Source organism: Phalaenopsis equestris, unplaced genomic scaffold (assembly GCF_001263595.1).
Source record: "Phalaenopsis equestris unplaced genomic scaffold, ASM126359v1 Scaffold000188, whole genome shotgun sequence".
Lineage (NCBI taxonomy): Eukaryota > Viridiplantae > Streptophyta > Magnoliopsida > Asparagales > Orchidaceae > Phalaenopsis > Phalaenopsis equestris.
This window is the reverse complement of record NW_018164630.1, coordinates 141119-165656: the sequence shown is the minus strand read 5'-3', so window position 1 is coordinate 165656 and position 24538 is coordinate 141119. Positions and strand designations below refer to the sequence as shown.

The 24538-nt window shown below is 34.4% G+C and overlaps 1 protein-coding gene across 2 annotated transcripts; it reads right to left on the bottom strand.

Annotated features, from left to right (window-relative positions):
- Window positions 1–7360: 7360 nt before the first annotated feature.
- On the bottom strand, window positions 7361–23514 carry LOC110022381 (KH domain-containing protein HEN4-like). Of its 2 annotated transcripts, XM_020721285.1 has the most exons (7): window positions 23200–23514; window positions 22789–23117; window positions 18791–19456; window positions 8768–9088; window positions 8415–8669; window positions 8026–8289; window positions 7361–7861 (listed from the first exon to the last, which is right to left on the bottom strand). In XM_020721285.1, the coding sequence occupies exons 3-7, from the start codon at window positions 19373–19375 to the stop codon at window positions 7844–7846; spliced, it is 1443 nt and encodes a 480-aa protein (XP_020576944.1). In that variant the 5' UTR covers window positions 19376–19456; window positions 22789–23117; window positions 23200–23514; the 3' UTR covers window positions 7361–7843. The 2 variants fall into 2 exon arrangements, with proteins under 2 accessions (XP_020576944.1, XP_020576943.1); XM_020721284.1 differs by lacking the exon at window positions 22789–23117 and having other exon boundaries at window positions 23200–23513.
- Between the last annotated feature and the right edge of the window lie 1024 nt (window positions 23515–24538).

Genomic DNA, 24538 nt, shown 5'->3' with positions numbered 1-24538 from the left:
CTACGGCTACATTGAACCTTCGAACTAAAAGGGTTGAAATTTACCACCCAATTTCAATTTGTCATGTGATCATCAAAACTATTAATAAAAAATTCATTTTCATTTTTTACAGAGGCGTGTAATCAGAGACCACATGATCCATGAATAAACTCTTCCTCAAACATATTATTGAGCTTCCTTGAGTAAAATACTGTTGTTTGCCTCAATATTGGGTTGTTTTTCGCAATTGGAGTGATCACAAATTAATTGCACTTGTAATCTTCGTCATTCTCGTTACGCCTTCATGTTCTCATGACTTGTTCAAGGCCCAAAAAACAATCAGTAATAGAACTTGTGGGTTTAGTGACACCATGACAAATATTATTCGTTGATTAACTTCTCTGTGTAGATAAAATTCTCATTTCAAATACATCTTTATCAAAAGTTGTAGCCCACCTTGTGGGTTTAGTGACACCATGACAAATATTATTCGCTGATTAACTTCTCTGTGTGGATAAAATTCTCATTCCAAATACATCCTTATCAAAAGTTGTAGCCCACTTATCTCTGGTGTTGTACATCTCATCTAACCAAACGTTCTTCTGTAGATTACAAGTCTCGATCATCATCTCCCATGTATTATCAAATTCCTCTTCAGACTCGCATTTGCTCATAAACTTATAAAAAAGATTAGTGACTATTTTATTCACCAACCCGCAGTGAACCTTTATAAGCAATTTATTGTATATGTGTCACTAGCATAATCTATATCTTGTATTTGACAAAATTTGTTCTATGGCTTTTCCCATTGCCTGGTCCTAATCAGTATATATTGTAATTGGATGATTGTCGCCCATAATACAGATAAAAATTTTAAAAAGTCATTTAAACGACTCTATCGTCTCCTCTGACAAGAATCCAACGCCAAAGAGAACATTCTGTCAATTGTGGTTAACTCTAACAAAATGAGCACAACACAAGTTATATTTATTTAATATGTAGCTAGTATAAAAAATGATAAGATTACCAAAGCAATCATAATCATGTCTGGACGTGACGTCACTCCAAAAAAAAAACTCTTCAGCTTATCCTACCACTCTCATCAATTTCGAAGTCCCACTCAAACATGTTATCCTCAGCACGTCTCTCTGTGAATAGTTGCAATGAAGCATTGACATCGCCATTTTTAATTCTACATCTCCTCTCTCTTTGAATGAAATTGAAGGCATCTATCTTAGTACACTCTAAGTTCTCAACTCCCCCAACTTCTGTGGCTAGAAAGTTAAAAGCATCTCTAGGACTTATCCCTGATTGTGTCATCGATCTGAGCACATCTGCATTGACTTCGTTTATCTTTCAGCTGGACCGCAAGAGGTGCTTATCACCAGGGTTTGCAAAGGAGTGGTTATGAGACACAATGAATTTTTTAACTGTACAATTGTCTTCAGCATCAATTGTGTATCGAATCATTGTCGAACAACCGCTTCTTGTATCCGCTCTTTTGTATTTAACAATTTGTGTAGCCTTCAACTCTTTCTTGAAACCTGCTCTTCCACAGACAAAGTCTTTCGTCTTAAGATTCCTGGAGTTAGGCCAGAAATTGTCGTGCTCCTTACGAACACTAAATTCGATATATGAGTGTAAGCACAATATACTTCGTAAGCTTCTTTCTCATTGTGGATCACCGTTTCAAGTAAAATATTTTCACTTTGATCTGTACATTTAGCTTCACTCTCATCAAACTGCAAAAAATATAAAACTATATTAAATTCAATAAACCTAAACAAACAAACAACCCTACAAATAAGAAACACACCCAACAAATAAGAACACTATAATAAACCCTAATAAGCACAACACAACAAACATAACAAAAATCACACAACTTTACAAACATTCACCTCCATAATATTCTTAAAAATCATACAACAAATATTGTACATCTCTAAAAGAAAACAACATTTTAATAAAAACTGAAGAAATGTCTCCCAGTCAGACCTCAAAACACACTAAGGAAATCACCAAGAAACACAACAACAAACACACCAAGGAAAACACCAAAGAAAACACCAAAGAAACTGACCTGAATACACCAAGAAACAAAGATATATCGGCTGATAAACACAGAGAAATTTGTCTAAAAAAATAGAGAACTACAAACATACAATTAACACGCAAACACCCCTCCACTTTAACATTGACTTCTTCTCTGTTGGTCGAAAATATATCTTCTCCTTCCCCGTCAGACACGAAATTCCAGTTTGTGCAGTCTATCTTCAACGTCAAAATGCAATAAAACAGTAAATCCTAACTGCTTAAAGGTAACATTCTCGCGCTCTGATTTTTGAAAGAAGGTTATCAAGCTATACAACTGCGTGAATTGGCGAAAGGTTCTCAGTGGGCGAAAGTTACAAAGAGTTTCCCGCCAAGTTACAAACCCGCGGTACAGAACTTTGGATGTTACCTGAACGTTACACGGAAGGTACATTTAGTCCAACGGGGTGAGGGGTTATCGGACAGTTACACAACCTCGGTACAGCGGGGAGCGGAGGGTACCGGCGTGTCAGTTGTACAACCGTTATTGGAGTTGTGTGACTGCGCAGTAACCTCCGCTACAATGGTTACCGCGCAGTCACACAGTCGCGGTTTCTCAAAGTTACAGATCAGTTATTGGAGTTGTACCGCGGGATCAAACGGAGCGGTTACGCGGCAGTTATAGATCGGTTATAGCTCATTTATAACCGAGCAGGTCGGGTCGACGGGTCGCGACCACCTCCACTTTAACATCGACTTCTTCTCTGTTGGCCAAAAATGTATCTTCTCCTTCTCCTTCAGACACGAAATTCCAGTTTGTGCAGTCCATCTTCAACATCAAAATGCAATAAAACAGTAAATCCTAACTGCTTAAATGGTAACATTCTCGCGCTCTGATTTTTGAAAGAAGGTTATCAAGCGGTTACATTGTATTCACTGAAGCTATACAGCAGCGTGAATTGGCGAAAGGTTCTCAAAGATTACCGCCAAGTTACAAACCCGCGGTACAGAACTTTGGATGTTACCAGAACGTTACACGGAAGGTACATTTAGTCCAGCGGGGTGAGGGGTTATCGGACAGTTACACAGCCTCGGTACAGCGGGGAGCGGAGGTTGCCGCGCAGTCACACAACCGTTGTACAACCGTTGTACAGGGGGTTCGCGGTTTCTCAAAGTTACAGATCAGTTATTGGAGTTGTACTGCGGGATCAAACGAAGCGGTTACGAGGCAGTTACAGATCAGTTATAGCTCATTTATAACCGAGTGGGTCGGGTCGACGGGTCGCGCGAGGGTAAATTTTCAAATATAGGCGGTGGGACCAACTCAGCTGATGTGTCGAGCTGCCATTGGAGGACGTACACAGCGCTGCGTACGTCTTACGCAATTTTTTTCCCTAGAGGTGACCTGAACCTTGACACATGATAAGGGCTTGAGAATTGCTGCCAACAACCAATACAGAAATTGTAGCAAATTATGATGTTAAATCTATGAGTTGTTGAATTGTTTTTCAGGAGTTTGAACCAATAAAATATATAATTAGGACATTGTGGATATATGCTCCTATAAACATCGTTGGTGTTGATTCTACTTGTGATATCTAAAGACAAGAAATCCAAACAACTTTATATTACACATTTCACACATAAACCATCATATTTCCATTTATAGCACCCAAAACATTAAAACATACTACAAAAATAACAACTTATTAGATGTATTAAGTAGCCACGCCATAATTTCCAAATGACAGAGGGAGCTTTCTGAAACCGCAGCTTATGCTGATAAGCTGCTGATCCAGATAAGCTGTTGATCAGCAGCTGATCTGGATTCAGCTGTTTGATTTATATGTTTGGAAGAAAATTTGCAGTTGTTTCTGGATAAATGACCATTCTGCCTCTGATTTGGATAAGTTGTGTAGCTGTTTGGTATCTGCGCTTGGAAAACAGTTGATTTGCTGTTATTTCTGGATAAATGACCATTTATCTTTTCCCTTCAATTTTTTAATCAGCTTGATTAATCATTATGTAATTATGAAAATGGATGAAAATAGATTCTCGTGTAAAGTTTGTGAACGATTTTGTAGAGCTCATGAGTTTGATCCAAGATAGATAGCAATGATGAAGGCACTCATTTTCTTTTAAGATTCTCACTAAAATTGTCCAAATCACATGTGTTGAACTAATATCTTTATATTCCGCCAAAAAAAAAACTTAAATGATGAAACCTTAACCCAACAATGTAAACTAATAAATTTAGATGATTTATATAACAATTAGGTATTAAGGAACGAATGTTGTGGTATGCATGCAAAATTTTCACAAGTAAATTGTAACTTTTCTTTACCCAACAAAACTTGGGTGTAATCAACAAACTATAATCACCTTTCACCAATGATTCTCTTGATTTCTAGTTCTTGCCAAATAGTATAATGTTAAATAATGAAATCATAAAAATCAAACAACCCATTTATCACCACCATCACACCCACAACCATTCACTTGCACATTAAAACAAATGAGAACAAAGAACATCTCTAAAACTAATTATGCTAGAGAGAAGAATCAACTAATTGAAATTTGAGCAAATTACAATACAAAATTTGTTTTTAGCAAATTGCTAATAAACACAAGCAACACTCCTCCCTTTCACACGAAAGTGGCCAAGAAATGGATGTCATTCTGCACCCACAATCACACGCAAAAGTGGCCAAGCAATGGAGAGAAGGGACGGCATGGGATATGCAGCATGCCCGTTCATCCATTTTTCCAAAATCTAAATGTATATAACCTGAAATTTACATCAGATTTGTGTGGTACGTATGTAAACGTCCCTTTTTATAATTTTCTTCAAAGTAGGAGAGATTATCAGCAAAACTTTAAGGTATTGAACTCCACATGCAGAGAAGATTTGCACCAGGATGTGATACACAAGGTTGATGAGAGGAGAGAAGGGATTTACCTGGAAGGGGATAAATGCCGAAGAGAGGAGCTGCTGGCCTCCTAGGATTAACGCCGAAGAAGCAGGGAGAGGAGCTTATTGTGGACGGAAGAAGCAGCGAGAGAGATGGAAGAAGCAGCGAGAGAGCTGAGAGAGGAGCTTATTGCGGGCGGAAGAAGCAGCGAGAGAGCTGAGCTTATTGCTGATGGAAGAAGCGGCGAGAGAGCGGAAGGAAGCAGCTAGCGGCTAGGGATCGCGAGGTAGGCAAAGAGCGAGGTAATTTGCGACAGTTTATGTGAAGGGCAGCGGAAGTAATTCAAGGGTAAACGCAGCGAAGGAAACGCTAACCGCAGGGGTAATGCCGCGGGCCAGATTATGCCAAATTCGAAATCACGTTTTTTAAAAAGCTGGCTGAACGTGCGAAACAAACACTACAGCGGCGTTTTCAAAAACGCCACCGTAGTTTTAAGCTGCCCCAAACGGGCCCTTAGTATCCAATTATCAATTTGACATTCCATCGCTAGCTCCGTCAAACCTGTGCTACTCGGCCACCTATGCCAACACCTTGCTTGATTGCTACAAGGTAGCTAGGGCTGTCAAAATGGCTCTCGCGAACAGCTCATGTTTGACACGTTAAGAAGCTCGTATTTGATTCGTTCGCCAAGTTAACAAATCAAATACGAACACTTTTTTTGTGCTCGATATATAAACAAACCGAACACGTACAAAGATTTATTTGTTTATGTTCGGCTCATTTTGGGTTAACATCTTGCCCCAACCATTAACATCCTACGGTTGCGTGATTTAAGATTTTCAAAACGACTATTTGTTAGCGAACAACTCATGTTCGGCTCGCTAAGCAAACGAGTCAAACATGAACACACTTTTTATGTTCGAAATATAAACGAGCCGAATACAAATAATGATATTTTTTTAACGAGTTGAACACGAGCTGAGCCTAGGCTCGCTCGTGTTTACACCCCTAAAGGTAGCCATCTCGAAGATGCTGACAAAATTGAAGAGGAGAGCGATAAACAGATGTTTGTAAAAAACTTCTACATCAAACTTAACCCAAAATCGTCGCCACCAGTGAAGCGCTGCCACCTGGAGCATCTCGAAGATGCTGACAAAATTGAAGAGGAGAGCCATAAACAGATGTTTGTAAAAAACTTCTATATCAAACTTAACCCAAAATCGTCGCCACCAGTGATGCGCTGCCACCTGGAATGTTGCCTTAGACCCCACAACTAGCTATAATTGGGTGATGGATTCAGTACAGTGGAGGAGGATGAGACACAATGCTAGTGGTTCCATGTGATCTCCAAAGCAACATATTTGACACACTGAAGAAGAAGAAGGATGAGGAGGTGGATGATGCAGGAGGCCTTCACAATGATCGCCGGAGCAGCGAGATCCGGCAGTCGCCAAATTGATGAGATTCAGATAACTCCATTAATGGAGGACAATAAATGTAAACAAATATAAAAAATTTAGAGTGATATGCATGCAAATCCCTCAAATAAATGTTCTATGGTCATTGCACATGTCGAGTAGCATACAAGCGAAAAAAAAGAAGAACAAAACATCTATAAATTCTCTCCATTATCTCTTTATATTCTCCTATTTTTCTCTTTTCCTCTCTATTCTAAGAGGCTTGACATTTGTTAACAAATTAGCAAATAAGTTTTCAAAATGTTGTCTACATATGGAGGTATGTACATAGTTGCGTTTTGAAATTCATAATGAATATCTAGTTGTACAGTGTAAGAGTACAGCATATCGATGTCCGTGTTTACAAGGTGATTATATAACTATAATTTCATTCCTAATGTTTCCTAACATGCCTTGCTAAACCAAGAGACAAATGCAGTTGCACCACATATTTGCTATGATAACAGAAACAAACATAAAATGGAGAGAAAAAAAGGCACAGCTTGGGAGAAAGACTTAGCATCAATAGAGCTACTAATTATGATTTCATAGAATAAAACATACTTCCTTCCATTGGCATAACTCTACCGTCTCTAATCAAAAGTAATACTAAAATCAAATCAATAGAGGAATCTAGTTTATCAATTCTCTGGAAAGATCAAATCCATGTAACTAAAATTTGATCTTCTAAACTCTTTTAATTCGCATAAAATTGGTGGTCCGTAAGAACAAACCCCTTCCAGAAGGAACAGAAACTAAATGCACCAGAAACTAACCCGAGTATTCCCTTACACATGCATGAAATTCAGTATAAGCCTTGTCTTGTGCCATCATCATATGTAGAAATGTATAGTTTTCAATTTGGGTTCAAATCAAACTATGTTCGGAATAAAACGCAATCAAATTCTAAAACTCAAACCAACCATTCATCCTGCATCAATCTTAATGATATTGAACAAAAAAAAGGATATTTTAATCTTGCATTTCAAGGTCATAACATCAAATTTTTATAGGGTGGAGAATGTCGATTCTTCACATAAAAAGATAAAGTCCGTGCCGCAGCCACACAGTTAAACTCGCATAAATACAAACACACAAACAGACACATATACATATGCGTGTGTTTCTCAGCATCTAACTGTCTGTATTATTCAGTAAGGAATATGACATAGTTATGTTGTGTACAAAACTTTCCACGTCTGTCCTGTCACCATATACATGCTCATGTTGTCATGTTGCGTGTCATTATGTGTGCTTCAATGTTCTTCTTTTTAACTGGCACGACAGTACAAAGGCTCCCTGATTGATATTGCTATCTGCATATATAAGCTCAATAGGCGAATTCCACGGTGCACGACTTTAAACCGCACAAACACAAGCCTATAAACTATTCATCAAGAAACTAAAACAACTTAAAACTCCTACAAGATGATGCCAAATGTATTAACTTCTTCAGCATATCTAATTATCAGAATCAACCTGCAGGAAGTATAAACATAAGGAATCAAACTGCGGAAAAAAAAAAATTGAAGGAAGAAGATTTAGAACTAAAAAACTGAAATATAGGTTAAAATGTAAAAAGTGCATGGACGTGCCCATCTAATTCCCCAACTAATGTATATTTGTATAAGCTAATAATGTACCTGTGGACCATCAGAGCCGGCATGGATTTCTAATGACACCCTACCAACAGAAGCTTTGTACTCACTAGAATGGGAATGTCCATGACTATGAAGTTCAAAGCTTCGGCCGCTACATAACGATCCATGAGTAGAATTTCTTAACATATGATGTGAGGAAGCCGAAGGGGATGCAGAAACTAAGCCCTTCCTTGCAAAATGACTAATTTTCAACCGGTTTATCACTTGTATAAGGGCATCTCTGACATTTGGAAGATCTCCACAAATCTGGAAATTCAAATAATCACATATCTCATGTTACTTAGTTCAACGGAATGAACTGTTTGTGTGCCTTGTTAAGTACACACTATTTCAAGGACAAGGACAAGAACAATAAATGCAAGCATATTTACCTCTACCATTGCGTCATCCACAGCTGCAACACTTGGAAGGGAGTCTTCAACTATGGAGATGCTTGTTTTTGTGGTTCTCCTCATCTCCTTGATGAACAAACCCCCCTTCCCAATCAAACCGCCAAGCTGTGACCTCAGTACCAAAAGACGTGTTACATACGAAGGTCCGTCATATTCACCATCCACCTTACTACTGCAACTGAGTTGTAACTGTGTTGCAGCATTGATGGTTGGCGAGTTAGAGATCCCCATAAACTGTATATTAAGTGAATCAAGGATGAATAAAATATTCGGTGCAAATAAAACAGCAGAAAATACAAAGACACCAAAGAAGCTGAACAGCTAATACATGCCTCTTTAGCCGAAATTAATATCATGCAGTCTTCTTCATCAAAAAAGCAATCCAGATTTATTGTTGCTCCGGATTCCTGTCTGATCTGATTGATATTAGCGCCACCCTTGCCAATCACATCTCTGATATTAACAGAAGGGCACACCAAGCGCAAGATGAACTCATCCTCCACTGGAGATCCTGGATCCCGAACCAAATTGCAACCAAATGTATTGTAGGATACTTTGGAAGACATATAATTATGGGACCGTGAAGGAAACTCATGAAGGAGACATGAGATTTGAAACAAAGCCTCCTTCGCCACCAAAGCATCTCCTCTAATCTGATACCAAACAAGTCATATATGAAGAGACCAAGCAAATCATCGAGCCCAGGATAAGTTAAAGGGTTACCAAAGCAAGGAATAATACAACATAACAATGGTACAAGTAGGAGTTTAAAAGCTTATGTTATTCTCTACATTCTCCAAAATTAGATTATAATGAAAGAACACTGGGAAAAAATTAAGGGGCATTAAAGATTATTGTTGGCCATTTTTTTAGAGCGGATTAGCTTTAGGCCTACCATTGAACCTTTTAGGCCTGATACCAGGCTAGGAGACCATTGCCTAGCACCCAATGATAGAGACACTTAGACTCTTTTCTAGCACCGTATGAACCTTAGTGGCTTTAATACCATTGCTAATTCAATTATTTGAGCTTTGGACTCGAATGACCCAAAATCAACACTAGAATGACTTAGAAGTTATCTTGGGACTTAGTCAAACTTAAACTTTCTGATTACACTAGGACAAGCAAACCCACCCAATGTTTTCCTATGTAGAGCCTAATGACCCTATAAGAAACCTAGAGGAACTCTAAGCCGACTTTAAGTAACCTTTAAAGTGTCTGAGACTTCTAGCGCTCGTGGTTGTAAACTTTTAGGTGAACTTCCCTTAATGACCTCCCCCTAATGAGCTCAACATCTACATCCCTATCATTTTTTGGCCACCAACCCTACTGGGTGCTAGCATAATGATTTCAAGAAATGTTATGTCATCTTGAGCCATTGCTTGACTTATAACGGCAGTATTGGATTGACCATGATCTTGGTGACCACCTTTAGATCTAACCCAAGCCTTAGATGCCCAAACTCATTTAGAACAATACCAAAATTGACCCAGAGTAGGTCAAGTAAGTTTAGTTAAGCTTGTTAACGTTGGGCCCCTGCCATTGGAATTTGACGAGTCCAACTGAACTCCTAACAACTAAAAGTGACTAGGCCAAACTAGCTTGAACAAGGCCCAAGCTAGTGACTAGGCCAACCTAGCTTGACCAATGCCCAAACTCATTTGACGTTGTAATTTAACCTACTATTACGCATGGCTTATTCATCACCTGGTAGACTCTAAGTGGCCATATTGAGGCCTTGGATTTGATTGCTTACTTGCCCAAGTTGTATTAGGCCAAACTAGCTTGACCAATGCCCAAACTCATTTGACGTTGTAATTTAACCTACCATTACGCATGGCTTATTCATCACCTGGTAGACTCTAGGTGGCCATATTGAGGCCTTGGATTTGATTGCTTACTTGCCCAAGTTGTATTAGGCTTCACCCATCCAAGAGGTGGCTTGACCCATTTAGCCCAATAAGCTTAGACAGATCATAGATGGACCCAATTGGAATAAGCATCAATTCCCAAACTCATGGTTAGCCCATGACCTTTACTAGACTCATTTTAGGCTAAACTAGCCCTAGGCAGACTAAACTTGATCGAAGTGTAGAAAAGAAGTAATGAGAACAACTCTCAAGAATTTTTATTTTTCTTCTTTGTACAAGGGGTAAAGTATATAACAACTCCTAGGAAAATTACAAAATAGGTATAAATCAAAAAAGGAGGGAAAAATAATTAGAGGGTAGTGATCCTATAGAAAAGCGCATGAATTACAATCTGAGGGTGGTAAAGAGACAGATCTAACAATACAGAATCTCGATTCACGTGTCTTGATTTAACGTTGTAGAGCCTCGATATGTGTGTTTTGATTTAATGGCGTAGAGTCCCGATCCGTGTGCTTAAATTCTCTGTTATCATTAGAAAATAAATTCAACACCCACCCTCAAACTGAATGGTAGAGATGTACCATTCCAAGTTTGCTTATGATATTTTTAAATATTGGATTGCAATCCTTTGGTGAATATGTCAGTCATTTGATTACTTGTGGACACATATGAAGTACAAATCGTGCCACTTTTCAATTTCTCTTTCATAAAATGTCTATCAACCTCAACATGCTTGTTACGATCATGTTGTGCGGGATTGTGTACAGTAATGCTGGTTGATTTGTTATCACAATATAATTTAAAAAATTTTCACTTGATTTTTAAATCCTCTAATATAAATTTAACACATATAAGCTCAAAAATTGCTTGCATAAATGGCTCTAAACTCGGCTTCAAAAGTTGATCTTGAAATCACGGGTTGTTTGTTACTTCTCCAAGTATGATGTTTTTAATTAATAATGTACAAACCCTGAAGTAGATCTTCTACCAACCGATGATCCCGCATAGTTTGCATCTATGTATCCTTCAACATGTAGGATATCATGTCTTTTGTATGAAATTCTTTTTTCGAAGCATGATTTGAGATATATGAAGATTTTATAAGTGACTTGAAGGTGTGCTCTTAGGTTTGTACATGAATTGACTAATTAGACTTACTGCAAATGTGATGTCAGAATGAGTGCGAGACAAGTAGATTAATTTTTTCACAAACCATTGATATTGTCCCGTATCTACATCAGCTCCTTAATCAAGGTCCATTTTTTGTCCTGATTCAGTTAAAGTTTCATATGACTTGTACTTTATCATCTTGGTTTTCTTTCAGCAAATCCATAACAGATATTTGTTGGGAGAGAAATTTCCCTTATTTAGATTGAGCCACTAGTATTCCTAAGAAGTGTTACCTGGTGATAATTTTGAATCTTCGCCTTGCTAGAGATCTTGGTTGAGTTTGTTCCTTTTTGTATCGACTTATTAGGGAATAGTTGGTATAAGAATTCAATTTGAAGGATTTTTAGTACAGAAATGCCACAATGAAAGATATCATCACATTTATCAAGATAAGAATTCTCGTCCTGAATATGAGTTGAGTGAAAAAACTATGGGTGTAATTTGAGACATTCAAATATGACATTCATTGAAGTAAAGAACCTTTTGTGTGTGAATGAAAATCTTTGTACACTTTTGTGTGACAAAATATTTTATGAATACGTATTTGACAGCTCATAAGTCAAATTTTCCTCTATGTTTTTTTTATGAATATGAACATAGCAATGCATCCAAATTTTTAGAGGGATTATTGAGAAGTTGTCCATACTAAAGAATTTTATCAAATAATTTAATGACTTTTAAAATCAATTACTCTTGAAGGTATTTTATTGATTAAATAAGTAGTTGTAGAACCGCTTTACCTCAAAATTATTTTGATATTTGATTGTGCAGCAGAAGTATCCTAATTACCTCCAAAAGATGATGGTTTTTATTTTTTTTCATACATTTTATTGGAGATTATGAGGGCAAGAAAATTAGAGGATAAAACTTTTATTTGGAAGAATGATGTTAATATGTGATTAAAATAACCATGAGCATATAAGAAGTATAGAACTAACATCAGATTTTTGTTTAATTAAATATACTCGTGTCATTCGAGTGCAATCATCAATAAACATAACAAAACAAATGACTCCAAAGATATTGGGGATTTTAGAGTTACATTCAAGAAAGGAAACACAGTGATATTTAATAATTTTGTTGATTTGAGAATGAAAGTGTTAATATTTATATTTATGAAAAGTGAACAAAATATACGCTGAACATTTTTAAAATAAGGATGTCATAATTTATAATGATGGGTCCATATATTATGGGTAGTATGATAAGTGAAGAGTGTGATAGTTGACATCTCGATCTTCAAGAAAATATAATCCATCATTTTTTTAGCTTGCCCAATCATCGACTTGTAGTGAGATCCTGAAAAACACAAAAAATGGTCAAAATTATGATTTTGCTATTGTGGTCTTTAGTAAACTTGTGAATAGATAAAAGGTTGACAACAAGATTTGGGACATGTAATACGTTACTGAAGATTATGTTGAGAAGAGAGAAATTAAGATGACTCTATGTCCTGCAATAATTTAAAAAAATCCATTTGCAACTTTTACTTTCGTATTGCAAGGACAAGGTTTATAAGTTTGAAATATATTGGTCGAGTTTATAATGTTTTGCAGGTTTCATAATGAAATATTTTAATATTTATATTTATAAAAAGTGAAGAAAACATACACTGAAGATTTTTAAAATAAGGATGTCATAATCTATAATGATGGGTCTAGATGTTATCGGTAGTATGAGAGGTGAAGGAGTGTGATGGTTAACCCTAATCTTCAAGAAAGTATAATCCATCATTTTTCTATCTCACCCAATCACCCTCTTCATAGTAAGATCCTAGAAAACACAATAATCAGTAAAAAATATGATTTTACTGTTGTGGTATTTAGTTAATTTGAGAGATGATAAAAATTTAACTGCAAGATTTGGGATATGTGATAAGTTAGTTAGGATTATATTGGGAGAAATTAAGATGTCTTTGTCCTGTAACAATTTTTAAACATCCATTTACAATTTTTATCTTTCTATTGCTCGTACAGTGTTTGTAAGTTTAAAATATATCAGTTAGGTTTATAATGTGGACGGTGGCCCCTGAATCTAGAATCCATGAAGAGGAAGAACTATTAGAGATACTAATATCATAAAAATTAGAAATCATACTATTATGAGCAAGAGAATAAGATTTTGTTGGTTTTTCTAAGGAATTGAGAAAATTCATTAATTTGTTGATTTCTTCTAAATTGAATACTTCCTACTTCATTAGGTAGGACTATCCTTTTTTATTTCTACATTTACTTGCTACATGGTCTTAAGGTTTTCTGTGAAATTTTTGACATTTGTCCTTGGCACGTTCTTTTGCATCAGAGATTTCCTATGAAAAGGGGATATTGTCCTTTTGGATAAAATTTTAAGTTAAAAGTCCGTTACTTTGGGATTCAAAAGTTGTCATGACAGATATCTCAAGCGCTGGAATACTTACCACCATCATCCTTCCTTCTTCTGCTCAAACACGAGAGAATACTTCATTCAAAGAAGGGAGATTTCATTGCTTGAGACTTGAATTCAAATTTGATCAAACTCATTGTTGAGTCATGCCAAAAACTCAAAGATTCTCTCTTACTCGATGAATTTTGAAAACATCGTCGCATTCTCACAACAGGACATCTTGAGATCTTGATAGTGGTCCAACTCTAACTAGTACACCTTAAAGTATTCAATGACAGAAATGTTAAACTTTTTTGGTAATGGCAAGTTTCATCTTGATTTCATAGAAAATTGTAGCATCTTTCACCTTCGAGCAAGCTTGTTTAATTGTATTCCAAAACTATTTTGAGCTGTAGAGAAACATAAAATGTCCACTAATCTTCGGTAGCAAGATGTTCCACAACCATGTCATGATGATGAAATCAGCTTCTTCTTAAGTAAAAACTTTGGGTCTTTGAACTTCAGAGGTAAATCTTCAAGGTGTTAGATCTTTTCCTTTCCCTTTAGAAAGGTCTTCACAATTTGAGACCATTTAAGTTATTTGCTCTTGTTCAAGCAATAAGATGCTTGAAATACCTGAAGTTCTCCTTTGGTCTAAGTTTCATAATTAATCACCATTGATTCTTTTTAACGGACGTCAAAAGGACCCAATATCATGAAAAGAAGCAAAACTCGACAAGAGGGATTACGTTAGAATTGAAAACCCTTACTGTAGAGAATAACAGTAAATGTTAAAAGTGAAAGCTTTAAACTTAGAGAATAAAAATAAAGGTCGAATGGAGCACGCTAACCAATTTCTGATACCATGAAGAAAATAAGTCATGAGAAAAACTCTTCAAAAATTTTATGTTTCTTCTTTGTATAAGAGAAAAGGTATACATACAACTTCCAGAGGCATTATAAAATAGAATAAAATAAAAAAGATAGAAAAACAATTAAGGGTCAGTGATTCTATATGAAAGTACACAAATTACAATCTATGGGTCATGGAGAGACAAATATAACGTATAGAGCCTCAATCTTTATGTCTTCAATTTTTTGTATCATTGGAGTAGAAATTCATCACCAAGCTCAACCCAACATGACCTAATGTCGGTCATTGAAGCTAGCTTGACCCAATTAACCTTATGTTGACCGAAGCACACCATGATTGGCACATGGTGTATTAGAGGGCCTAGAGATCTTATGAATTTGGCTTGAACTAGACAAATCCGAGCCTAAGTCAAGATTAAACCAAACCTAACCAAATTAGGCCTTAGATTCATCCTCAATTGAGCTTAGGAACTCAATAGAGATGGTATAACTTAGTGAGCCTATCCCAAGATGCCTAATCCTAACTTGAACGTTGAACCCAAGTCAACCCAATTGAATCCAAGGTGAACCCATTGTTCTATTTGGCTTGACCCAAGCTGCTAAAACCCTTGGACCAATTACCCGCTAAGTATAATTGACCTCGGACAACAATAGGAGGATAGAGGACCTCTTGGGTTATGACAAATGGGTAACCCAAATCAAAACCAAATAGACACAATTGGCTAATGTAGCTAAAATGTTCAAGCCAAATTGAGTGAACAAGGCGTTCCCCTTGGTGTCTTAGAGCCAGCCAAGCCAAGATTGGACCAATCTTGGCCATTTCACCCAAAGTGGTCTAGTTTGAATTGCTTGTGAATCCAAAGGGAATGCAATGCCCCTTGGGCCCCAAGCTAATCTCAACAACTTTACAACTTAATGATTGCAATGTTTGTAAACCCAAGTATGCTCATTTTGAAGGAAGAAGCTCCATAAACACCAACAACCACTCCCAACCAAAGCTCTCTCTACCCTTGAGAGTTCCTTAGCTTGAGAGAAACGTCACTAAGTGTTCTCAAGCTCTATTGACCCTTTTTAAGAGCTATAAGAACCAAAGAAGAGAAGAGCCCCGCTTGAAAGCCACCTCCCCACTACATCCAAGACTCCCATTTCTATTCCATTAGCTACCTCACAAGTCAAAGGGTGCTGATCTGGAAGTTTTGAGCCTAGCTCATGTCCTTGAGGGCCATTCCTAAAAACCCTTATTGAAGTTACGGCAACACTTTGATTGACAAGGAGTTCAAGAAGGAGCCAAGGGGATATTTTTGCTTGTGGTAGCTTCATCTCCATCCCAAGAATAGCAATAATGAACAACTTGTCGTTTAGTTACATAATTAAACAACTCTAAACCAAATTAAAAGAGCATGGCATACAAATAAATAAGCTTGAAAAATGATACTTGTTCATTTAAATTCATGAATATGTTTGTTTGTTGTTTAACAAATAGTTCCTAAAAAACTTGATAAAATGCTCATTTAGTGATGACTTAATTATTTGTTTAATGACTTATTCTTTGTCCTATTTTTTTTTCCATCTCAAGCACTATAAAATTATTTATACTTGTAGAGAAATAACTATGACAAAAAATATCAATATCTAGACATATGGATGAAAATTTTTTCTTGTCAATATTTAAAGTTCATATAACAACTAAAATAATACCTAATGACTTAAGTTAATTTTGATTAAAATCCGTAAATCTGAATATGTCTAATAATAAGACTATACGTTTAAATAATTAACATCAAACATAAATTAGTTGGACTAGATTAAACCTTAATTATGGCTCAATTTTGATAAAAAAATTAATTAAAAAGTGAAATCAGGAACGAAGGCGGTGAAGGCCTTGAGGCGGATCAAAGAGTAAGTTCAGAAAAGAAAATAAAAACCTTATAAAATTAAAAATAATTCATAAATATGACATAAGCGCTTGATATAGTGATGTAATTATTATGATAAAAATATAAATCGCAAATCTGGTCTTAAATATTGATATAAAGTAGAAGTTTGAAATATGATTTTAAGTAATAAATTAAAATTTAAATATTCCATGAGATTCAAAATCCATAATGATAAATTATTCTTCATTCACTATAATTTTTTTAATTATCAACTAATCTGAAATTTAATATAATTTAAAATTAAAGAATAAATTAATAACATAAGTATTCGTACTTAGATTATCTTTTGATATTTTTATCAAATATATATAATATAATATAATATAATACACTTTTTTCCATATTTTGATTGAGTTGCTGCAAACATCTTCAAGCGTAAAGCCTTAAGGTGTATGCCTCAGATGAAAAAGGCGTGACCCTCAATGGTGACATGGAGGCTTAAGCCTCGACGCTTTTTTTATAAACCCTAGATCAGGCGCATCTCGAGAAGTAAGCCTCAAACACCTTTTCAAACAATATTAAAAAGCATGATCAATATTTTAGAATTCAGGTCATGTTCAAACTGGACTCAACTCAATAAGGAAATAAGGAAATAATTGAACGAAAGCTAACAAAAATTGTAGTCGACTTGGTTTCTTTTATATACAAAGAAAGCTATATAAAGCTCCTAGAAGGTTAGTGATAGCCCTATCATAAGTAAGTCCTTACTGTTTGCTTGGTTGTTTAGCTTGCACGAATTGTCACAATCTTTATTCTTACTTTCATCATGTAAAAAAGCCTCAGGATATTTCTTTAAGGCCTAAGAACGACCCATCTAGCCCAAAGGCAAGCGAGAAACAAATTCTCAAAGCATTAATAATGCCCACTACTTACCCTAAAAGTCAGATGTGGGTGATGATATTCTAACACTTAGGTCAAGAAGCAATGGTTGAGATAGATTTAAGGCCAGGCGATCTGAATTTGCTCATAGCATTTACATTCCTTATACAAATCATAAAAAATATCTATCATATTTTTTACATCATTTAGAATCCAGAAAAAAAAAATATATTTTTTTTGAAGTTTTAATAAACCAGAATAAATTTTCAAAGGCTTAGCTTAATTATTTATCCTAGATCTCCAAAGACTCTTAAAATCATTTTGCGAGTTTATAAGGATCTCAAAAACCTAGGATTTTAATTTTAACGCACATGGACTGCTAGCATCACTAAAAAGCATTTAAGGCCTTCATTTTAAACTCATATGGTCCTTTCAGTAATGAACTGATCTATAACACTAGGATAAAGATGCTTTCACATTACATGTGCTTATTCTAGAGTGTTTCTACAGTTGAACTGCCCTATAATGAAATTAACCAAACAAAATTACTCTGATAAGAAATTTGACCCCATAATAAAATAAACCACATATAAGCTTCATTTATATGTTAGACTGCAAGAATCTTTGAGAAACAATTTTATTATTGTGTATGTATTTCTTTTGAATTTGTATAATTGGTTGTTTTTTGTTTTTCAAAAAGATACGCCCCTTATACATGGATTATTGAAAAACAAATATATATGTTATTTAATTGCCTTTCATTGAACCCATCAGGAGTATATGTTTCCATCTCTCAAAGAGATAGATTCTATTTTATCTTCATAGCAACTCTTTCGAAGCTCACAATCATCAAGACGGAAAAAGAATAAAAGACCCAAAAATAAAATAGATGATAGAATAAATTACACTTATGTCAAGGTGGTATGCTGGTCCCCATTTTTATAAACACTTCACTTAAATCCTTCATGTTATTGTCCATTTAAACAAAGTTCTGTATCATAACAGCTTCAATATGGTAAATACCTGTATGTGGGCAAATAGAAACTTTAAGAAATAAGTGAAGTGTTTTGATCATTCTCTTGCAAGATAATGATCAAAACAACACAAAAAATGTCACATGATAACATTTAACGGTTGAAAAAAATGGAGTTGTTATGATATATATCTAGGGATAAAAATAAAATAACTTGAGGGGCTTAAATGAAATTCTAAAAATAGAACATGAAATTTATAGAAAAAGTAATATAATTTTAAATTTATTCAATAGGATAAATTGTAAATGCCAATATTGCAAAAAGATATCGAGAATGTTTTTATTCCATACCTCAAGAAGTTCTTCATTACTATTAGCACAAATTGGAATACGCTTATCATTCCAAATAGAAATCCGAGCACCAGTATCCTTCCTCATATTCTTAATGGTGTGACCATGTCTCCCAATAATACAACGTGCCTGATCTGATGGTACAAGTAAGCGAACAGTAATTTGAATGACACCACTGACATCGTCTTCGTCAAAAACCATTGTTTCATGTATTGCAAGCCTCTCATGCACCCTAAAAAGGGCATCTTGTGCTGGACAGGCATAATCTTTTTTGTAGTTAAAGGGATTGGTTTCTTTACTTGAACTAGAGATGGTAACAATACGTTCGTCACAACCTTGCATGGCATCTTCAATTAGTACCCTCGCTCCAGTATCTGCTCGTATATATTTCATAATCTCACCACCTCTTCCAATGACATGCCCCGCTTTTCTTTTAGGGCATAAATAACGATAAACAGTATGATCAACAGTGAGATCTTGCAGCTCTCGTTGACCAACAAGGCTTCTCCGCTTGCATCCCTCATCTTCCACAGAGTTATCTGCGTAAAAGTATCTTTTCCTACAATAGTTTCTCTCTTCATCCATATAATACAATTGTGACAAGCTTCTCTTCCGCAAAAATACTACATTGATGTGCTAATATACATACAGAACTGAAATAAATACCTGAGAGTACAACAAAAAAATAAATTCAGCTCTGCCACATTTTTTCATGTCAAAATAGAAAGAAAAAAATAAAGTAAAAATATGAAGAAACAAAACCTTGAAAAAATAACAAAAAAAATCAGTAAGAACTAATCTGACATAAATTTAAGTATATAAACATGATAACTGAAATTTTAGCTTCAATTTAGCTATTGGTAGCTGGCTGGGAGTTCATGCGTCTTGAGATAGTATTTGAAGATGCTTGAGAGCACTTTCATTCTCGTTATTTTTCCTCAGTTTTCTTCACAAAAGCTTCTGTTATTAAATGTATCAAATGTGCATAGAAATGGTATAGTCACATTACGAAATGGCTGTGAAGTTGTTAAAACTGAATTTTAGCTTCTATTTGGCCATTTTATACATTTTTGTAGGTTCAACGTATGAAAAGCCATAGATTCATACGTTAGGTCTTTTTTTTTAAAAATGAACTGCTTTCAAGGCCAACGGCTCTATTTTATGCAATTGTGATTTAATTAACTCCAAAGGAACACCTTTGGCTGCTTTTATTGATTTTGTTAGAACCTTTTATTGTGGTGATGACTACCCATGAATTATCCTGGTAATGACAATATATTGAAATAGCTGTCAAATATGCATATTTTTAGTCCATAATTATGTGAATGTTTGATTTATTTAGAAATTCTGTGTGTTTTTATTGAGAGCTGTGCTTATTTGTTCAGTTTGTGATATATTACCTTTTTTTATTGGTAGTGTAATGTTTTTTATTATAGGTAGTTGTTGTATTAATATATTATACTTATGGAGCAACCCATTGCACTTATTGAACTTGTCTCTTCGATTTTGTATTGTAGTCATTTAGTATATTTGATGTGATATTATATTGTGTAGTTCTTCTATTAGATTACAAGTATAGTTAATTAAGTGGGTAAAAATATTTAGTAGTATTGCACTTCTATAAATAGCTCCATCTGGAGCACATTGAGAAATAGAAGTCAATATTACTAAACATTATCAACTAACTATTAATTGTACATATAATCATTGTACATATAATCTAATACAAGAACTAACCAATGTAATATCATATCAATATATGCTAGTAAAATCAAAATCTCCTTTTATATGTGCCGACTTGATGCATCATGCTTATTCTTTGTACATTTATGTGTGCAGCACTTCCTTGCTACCTAAAATTAGAAGACTAAGCCAATTGAGTTTGCATATTTATGTTGGCAGCACTTCCTTACTACTTAAATTTAGAAGGCTAAGTTAATGACATCTGCTTCCCTTTTAGGCCATGAATAACGGTACACAGTATGTTCAACAGTTTGACCAACAAGCCTTCTCCTCTTGCCTCCCTCATTTTCTACATCATCCTGACAAAAGGATCTTTTACCACAATAATTTCTCTCTTTGTCCATATAATTGGAACAAACTTCTCTTCCGCAAAAATACTAAATCGATGTGCTAATATACATCTAAAACTGAAATATATAAATGAGAGTACAATCAAAAAATTAATTCAGCTCTGCCACATTATTTCATGCAAATTAGAAAGAAAAGAAAAACAGTAAAAACAGAAAGAAACAAAAACTCACCAGTTGAAGAAATACCAAAAAAATCAGTAAAAACTACTCTAACATCAATTTGAATATATAAACACAACCCTCTCCATCAAATAATAATAATAATAAAAGAACAAAAAGAGCGACAAGAATCCAAAACTAAAGGATAAATATAACACAACAAGAAGAAAAACTTTTAGTGTCTCAAATACCCCAGTGCAAATGGAATATGACTGATTACAAAGATTATGTGCTATGAAACATGGATACGGACACGAAACAGGAAGAAAAAAGAACTCGCCAATTGGAGAAATACCTAAAAAAATCAGTAAAAACTGCTCTAACATCAATTTCAGTATATAAACTCAAACCACTCCATCAAATAATAATTATTATTATGATAATAATAATAATAATAATAAAGAAAAAAGTGACAAGAATCCAAAACTACAGGATAAATATAATGCAACAAGAAGAAAAACTTTTAGTATCTCAAATACCCCAGTGCAAATGGAATATGAATGATTACAAAGATTATGTATTTATGTGGGCTTGTGTTTACGTGTTAGGGAGTATTGTCTCGCGTATTAAGCAAGATTATGATTCACTAGGACTTCAATCAGCTTTTAACTTCAAGAAAGACTTCAAAGAATCTTTTAATAATAATTATCTCCATCATCGGACATCGATAAATGAAAACAGATGTCATGTTAACAAAATAAGTTACATGATAAATATCAAATATGGATACTTCAAAAGGGTTTTGTGTGGCCCTTAAATCAAATATGTCATGACCTTGCTTAGAAACTTAGAATATTAAGGAAAAAAATAACAATCGGACAAAAAAATTTACTTAAGTAAGCATTCTCCAATTTTTTTAAAAATACATAAAACTCTTCTAATACATATAAGAACGAACTATATCAAAAATTTTTAAAACTAAAATACATCAAATTTCAAATTGATATAAAAGAAATTTAATATGTATTTATATTACATATCTTATGGGGCTCCATGACACCTATGAACAAAACCTCTAATATTATACATTCAACTTAATGAAGGCTTACCTAAAAATATTCATCAAATCTTATGTTAGTAAAACTACTTAGTCGTTAAAGATATTTTAAAATTATAGCAATTCAATCATTTTTGTCAGGTTCCAAGTCCATATGTGGAGAGTGAAGGGTTGCATTAGGAAGTCAATAGCCAACATTTTTTTTTTTAATTTATGAAATAAATTCCTTAAATCATTGTGTCAATGCTAGGGCGTCCACTGGAAGTTACATGTTGTATGGTATAAATATATTGAAAAGTTTGCACAGGTCGCTACACTAGCAACGCTAGAATATAATATTAAAAAAAGCAATGATTCCCACAATAAGGACAAATACGGACAAATAAGTTAGTCTGTGAAAATAATATTAAGACAAGAACTTGAAAAATATAGATGATGCAGGACAAAACGTGCTCTCGCAACCGTCACGTGATGTGGGAAGCCCCGCGATAGAGCGACTCCTATTTTTATATCTGGACCAAACCAGTCCAGATTTTCTTTCGTGCTATAGAGTCTGCCAGTCCTTGTGAGCCACTCATAGCTATCCAATTATTATATATTTGTGTTTTCATATCCAAGAATAAAGTTCAATTTGGCATTAAAAAGAAAAAACTAATGTATGAATCTATGTCTTTTTCATATGTTCAACCAACAAAAATGAATGAAGTGGTTAAATTGAAGAAAAAAATTCAGTTTTGACAACTTCATACCCAATCCGTAAGGTGATTATACCATTTCTATGCACATTTGATACATTATCAACAGAATTACTGGAATGGCGTGAGGATTTCGACTTTCTACCTCCCATCTAAAGCTTTTTTTAAGAGGTGAGCCGAGGAAAAAAAAAACGTGAATGAAAGAGCTCCCAAGCATCCTCAAATACTGTCTCAAAACCCACGTCCTTGCAGCCGGCTACCAATAGTAATAGAAGGATGGTTACAGAAGATGGGAAGTGACGGTGGAGAAGACAGAGAAATCTTCCCAGAGAATAATTGCGTTCAATGATACCGGGGGCAGCAAATACATCATCAGGAAAATCCTATACCGGGAACAATGTCTAGAGACAACAATGAATCGGCAGTTAAAAGGAGAAAATTTTTCTAAAGAGAGGAAGGGCAAACCTTGCCAACCAGACACATGGGGACGAGCATAAACAAGGAGTTACGTCTAGATCTGACGCCGGCGGCTACATATACCGTTAGTTCCTCCCTCTCTCTCTCTCTCTCTCGGGTATACCCCTGAAAACCCTAACCTCTTTCACAGATCTAACAAGGAAATCCGATTGAAATTCTCGGAGTCACAGTCACAGTTCTTGTTTTTTTTTTTTTTTTTTTTTTTTTTTTTTTCATTCTCTCTTGAGGAAAGTTCTCATTCATATGAATGATTAGATTGGTTGAGAGAAGAAGAAAGAAAGTAAGAATTTAAGGGAGAAGAGAGAAGAGAAAAGAGCTGAAACCATCTGGTTCAATGGCAGACTGACACAGATCATCTGAAATATTGATATTTATAAATAATTAATTTTGATGATTTTTATTTGAACTGTCCAACCGATATATTTACACGTGTCATAATCAAATTATTGAGAATTTGATAAAAATGAAAAACACGGGTTTGTGTTTATTGAGAATTTGATAAAAATGAAAAACATGGGTTTGTGTTTTATCATAAATTTTAATATTCGAGAAAATTTGTAAAATGGATGAAGAAGATGGTTGATTTGTAAATAACAAGTTTCAGGTGGTCTGTGTAATTCCCTCTAACTTTAATTTTAGAAGCTTTTTGTCTGCAAGCAAGATTTTGTATTAATATGATTTAATAAATTCATACATTTTTAAATTTATCTGTATTTAATAAAATTAAATTTAAGTTAACTCGAATTTAAAATTAAATTTTTGAAACCCAAATAGATTTAGTAAATTTTATATATTCAAATTTATTAAATCTTATCTTAGCTAAATTCTAGAAATTTTTTGGCATTATATATCTTAAATGCATCTAAATCATATGGGACTATTTGGTATTTAATTATTTAAACATAATATTTCAACTTATTTTGTTTTTATCATTTTCAATAATAATAATCATTAATTAAAATTTATTTAGTTAATTAGTTTGTTGATATATTTAATATAAATAATTTATCTTTAATCACCAATTTACTATTCATTGATTAGCTCACTTTGTTTATAACTAGTACAACATAATATTTTAACTAAGCATTATTAATCATGAATTAATAAGCAATTGCTTGTTAATTGGTCCATTATTCACCAAAACAATAAATCCTCAGATAATTAATTAGCGATTCATACTTTAATATTTATCATTTAATTTATAATTACTTTTTTTAAAATGAATAAATCATTAATTATAGTTTTATTATCATAATCAATCATTGATTAAGAATTCACATAAATCAAATTAAAATGTGAATAATTAATTAATTAATTAATTCATAGA

Coding starts and splice junctions, on each gene's coding strand:
- LOC110022381 (XM_020721285.1), bottom strand. CDS start 19,375: ATGGATGAAGAGAGAAACTATTGTAGGAAAAGATACTTTTACGCAGAT. Junction 9,089..18,790: donor GTAATGAAGAACTTCTTGAG/GTATGGAATAAA, acceptor GTTTGGTATCAG/ATTAGAGGAGATGCTTTGGT. Junction 8,290..8,414: donor TGGATGACGCAATGGTAGAG/GTAAATATGCTT, acceptor TTGAATTTCCAG/ATTTGTGGAGATCTTCCAAA.